Source organism: Amphimedon queenslandica, unplaced genomic scaffold, assembly GCF_000090795.2.
Source record: "Amphimedon queenslandica unplaced genomic scaffold, v1.1 AMPQUscaffold_11471, whole genome shotgun sequence".
Classification (NCBI taxonomy): Eukaryota; Metazoa; Porifera; class Demospongiae; order Haplosclerida; family Niphatidae; genus Amphimedon; species Amphimedon queenslandica.
Window position 1 is genome coordinate 1 of NW_003548287.1, and position 3,807 is coordinate 3,807.

Sequence of the window (3,807 nt, forward strand, 5' to 3'; positions counted from 1 at the left end):
ACTACACTTCATTTCAATGCTATATATTTGGTTTATCATCAACCATTGGATATCTTTATGTACTAAGTAAGTCTAATATTTGTATTAGTTATTCTATTAAATTCATAGTAATACCAGATATCAGTTCTACTATTATTCCAACAGGCAGTTCATCATATTTTCATTCAGACTTTACCTCCAGCACACCACTAATGTCTTCATTCATCCCTAATGTGACAATGATATCATTAAGTTCTCATTCACACATAATTTTAACATCTTTTTCACTTTCTGTGTCTCCCCAGTCTCTCAATAGCTCACCATTAAAAGTTCTAGCAGGATCCTCTTGTATAAACAATATAACAATAGATTCAACACTCTACAGTACTGAGATGCTGATGATGTCATCTTCTATTAATACCCCAATGGTTATCGAAAATATTAAAAGTAGCAGTTATGGGAATGAGACTACTAATGGGAATAGTCACAATGTGAGAGTTATCTTCATTTCGGCTGTTGTTTCATCAATTTGTGCAAGTAAAGTCCATTGTACGGTAGTAAATGTTATTTTTTTCCTAAATTACAAGGTCTATTGATGACAGCTGCTATGTGCCTTATTGTTTTTGCTCTGGTTAGAAAGAAAAGAAAAGGTATATTATATTGAAAGTTGATTGCAATGAATATGGTGTATTATTAACACAAGCAATTCATTATGCATATGTACTATGCTAAAAAGGCACTGATTTATGATAATATGATTATAGTGCATATCACTCTGTTTGGGATCATTTTATTTATTTATCGTTTGATTCGTTTCTAGAAAAGAAGTCCACAAAAACATTTTCTGAGTCCAATCCAGTTTATGATGAGCCAGTTCATGAAAATATCCAGTAAGTGGTGGATCTATACTCAGTATTAATAGTGTTAATGTATTTGTTAGGTTTAATCCATCTTATGGGTTGGTCAGAGGGACTGTGAGGTCCACTGTCAATCCAGTGTATGAAGAAATTAACTTAACTTAAGGACAAGCAATAAAGTTTCTTTTAAGGTTTTCATAATGATAGTGTACCATACGTGTAATGCCATGCATGCAAGTGTCGCCACTCACCACAGTTTAAATGGGTCAGGCATAAGATAATATTAATTTCCATGATCATATTTTTACTAAAATTAATTTTTTTTAAAATTACCTACTATAATTATAGTTGATTTCTAAGTAACATGTTTTTCACATTCTCATTAATTATATTAACAAAACTACAAAAATATAAGACTGTAGTTTATAGTCAGTATCAAATTGTTCAATAATCACAAAAATAAAACCAACATTGTCATTAAAAATGTAATACCAAGCGTTGGGTTGTGGCTACCTGCAGCTGTAATAATAGAGTAGATATACTGATTAGATATACTGGTTTAGACTGACCATAATTTCCTGGACTAGAAGGCCCACTAGTTGTGGTTGTAGAAGGCCGACTAGAACTAGTTGTAGAAGGTCCACTTGGTATAGTTGTAGAAGGATCACTAGGACTAGGAGCATTAGTGGATGATGGAGTAGAGCTAGAAGGACTTGGATCTGAAGTTTGAGCAGAAGTACTTGAACTCATTTCAATGTCACTGACTACAACATAACACACCATAAAAATAATGAATTTGCTGAAAATTAATTTTTACTTTTGGCTATTGTGTATGATTCCATTTGATTATCATAATAAACAGAAATGTTGAGAGTCTCAGGAGTACCAAGCATTGTTATGTTGATACAGAAATCAGTGGGTGATTTGCTAAGATCTGTAGTACAATCACACATTGCTACAGTTGTTGATGAGCCGTAAACATTGGCACATGTTCCGGCACCACCAATTTGTAATATGTATGTAGTTTTATTCAAGATAATACTACTAGGAACATTACCACATACAGAAGTGATGCATAGTAGATCTGAATTGTCGGATCCATACAGCTTAGATGGGTTAACCTCATAGTCATAGCCCCATCTATTTGAAGAGTTGAGGCCAGATTCAATACCAATTAAAAGTAGAATAAGGATTCTTAGAATTGCCTTCATCCCTGCATGCAGTAGTAGTAGTCTATGCCATTGTTGCGACAGCAGCCACACCTCTGGATCTCTAACTATTTATAGTTATTATATACTAACTAGAGTTTTATAGTCTCTAAATCTAGACTTTGTAACATGAAGCTTAGTCTGCTCATCATGATTGTGCAGAGTCTACTGATGGCTGTTAGCTGGTAAGGATTGCAGCCTTGTTAAGTGCTTTGAATTTCCTAAATTTAGTTATGCTGCTTCTTTCGTAAAGGCACCATCTCCTACTACAGATGCTATCATAAATGGCAGTGCAAGGATAGACTGTATTATTACTGGAGGCTCATGGAACATTCCAAATTGGAAAATTAATGATCAACTTTATGATCCAAGAAATAATCATCTGCCTTTACCAGCTGGAGCAAGCAGTGATTTTAGTGGATTATTGATTGATCCAGTGACACTTGCATGGAACAATACTTCATTTCAGTGTTACATGCCAGGAATAATATCAGGAATTGGCTACTTATTTGTTTACTGTAAGCTAATTTTATCCCTCTCGTGTCTTATTATTTATTTTAACATGCAGATCAGGAAGTAATTCTAATAAGCAGTAGCTCATCAGAACATGTGATAAGCAGTTCGTTAGCTGTTTCACTACCAAATGAATCTAGTTATGGATCTAGATCTATACCTACTGACACTGAAGCAGAGGTATCATCACTAAAAGATTTGCCTCTACGTTATGGTATGTGCTATGCCCTATATAAAATTAGCCAATGATTTTGAACAATGTAATCACTGTTAGATATATTTTCTACTTCTGCTGATGATGAGCGGTTTGTTTTATCAAGTTCCATGTATTCGATGTCTGAAGGAAGTCTCAATTCTGAAATTGAACAGACCCAAGAGACCAATGGTGTTGACCATGTTGATATGAGATTTGTTTATGTTGTCACTCCTGTATTAGTAACAGGTAAGTCTTGTTTGTATCTTAAGCCTCATCATGAGAATAACAGTTATACAGACTTAAATTTGTTTGTGTGTAATTATTTACCTATACTATACTGATCTCATAATTATTTTTATTATTATTGTAAACATTAAGGCACATGTCTCTTTATTGTTGTGACTTTGGGGATTTCATTGAGATGCTATTACATCAAAAAAGGTGAGGACAAAATTTATGATTCAAATAAAATTTGAATGTCCTTTTAGTGAAAAAGAAAAACACAGCAACTTCATCTAATGAAGAGTATGCTATTTCCAGAAATGAGCCATTTCTCTCTTCAATTCAGAGACATGAAGTGCATCATAATCCAGCATATGGCATGGTAGAAAGAAGAACAGGGATTATGTGCATCAACCAAGCTTATGGTTTGGTTACTGGACACAATGATGAATCCAGATTGAGGCACAATCCAGCTTATGGTGTGATCAGACTTTAAATTAAGTGTATGAAGCTACTGTTGCCCATTATAAAATTCAGAACATTTTCTGTCAACAATGCTAAATTATATAATCTATATAATTAGATTTAATGTGATGCCAACTACCAATAGTTGTTATATTTTTTGACGACAACATAGATAATATACCACATAAATATACATGAGTATACATGATGACATATAATAGACCTCTTTGGGTGAGAATGAATTACGTCAAAGAATGATATACGGCAAGGGGCGTGACTGAGCCTGGCTGACTCTGAAATAATTTTCGTGGACGGCAACTTTCTATGGAGTATGAATGGGCTAATGCAGAAAGCAAGCTCTATTAAA

The 3,807-nt window shown here is 33.9% G+C and overlaps 3 protein-coding genes across 3 annotated transcripts; 2 read left to right on the forward strand and 1 right to left on the reverse strand.

The window, feature by feature from the left end:
* The first annotated feature begins 6 nt into the window (after positions 1–6).
* Positions 7–1,052, forward strand: LOC109589284 (uncharacterized). The gene is made up of 5 exons (XM_020005387.1): positions 7–66; positions 109–516; positions 567–629; positions 800–869; positions 920–1,052. The coding sequence occupies exons 2-5, from the start codon at positions 192–194 to the stop codon at positions 999–1,001; spliced, it is 540 nt and encodes a 179-aa protein (XP_019860946.1). The 5' UTR covers positions 7–66; positions 109–191; the 3' UTR covers positions 1,002–1,052.
* A 185-nt stretch (positions 1,053–1,237) lies between these two features.
* On the reverse strand, positions 1,238–2,047 carry LOC105315200 (A-agglutinin anchorage subunit-like). Its single transcript, XM_020005386.1, has 3 exons — positions 1,654–2,047; positions 1,406–1,600; positions 1,238–1,355 (listed from the first exon to the last, which is right to left on the reverse strand). The coding sequence occupies exons 1-3, from the start codon at positions 2,045–2,047 to the stop codon at positions 1,288–1,290; spliced, it is 657 nt and encodes a 218-aa protein (XP_019860945.1). The 3' UTR covers positions 1,238–1,287.
* A 585-nt stretch (positions 2,048–2,632) lies between these two features.
* On the forward strand, positions 2,633–3,607 carry LOC109589285 (uncharacterized). Its single transcript, XM_020005388.1, has 4 exons — positions 2,633–2,771; positions 2,832–2,999; positions 3,132–3,194; positions 3,242–3,607. Exons 2-4 carry the CDS (start codon positions 2,882–2,884, stop codon positions 3,469–3,471), a joined length of 411 nt encoding a protein of 136 aa, XP_019860947.1. The 5' UTR covers positions 2,633–2,771; positions 2,832–2,881; the 3' UTR covers positions 3,472–3,607.
* The last annotated feature ends 200 nt before the right edge of the window (positions 3,608–3,807 follow it).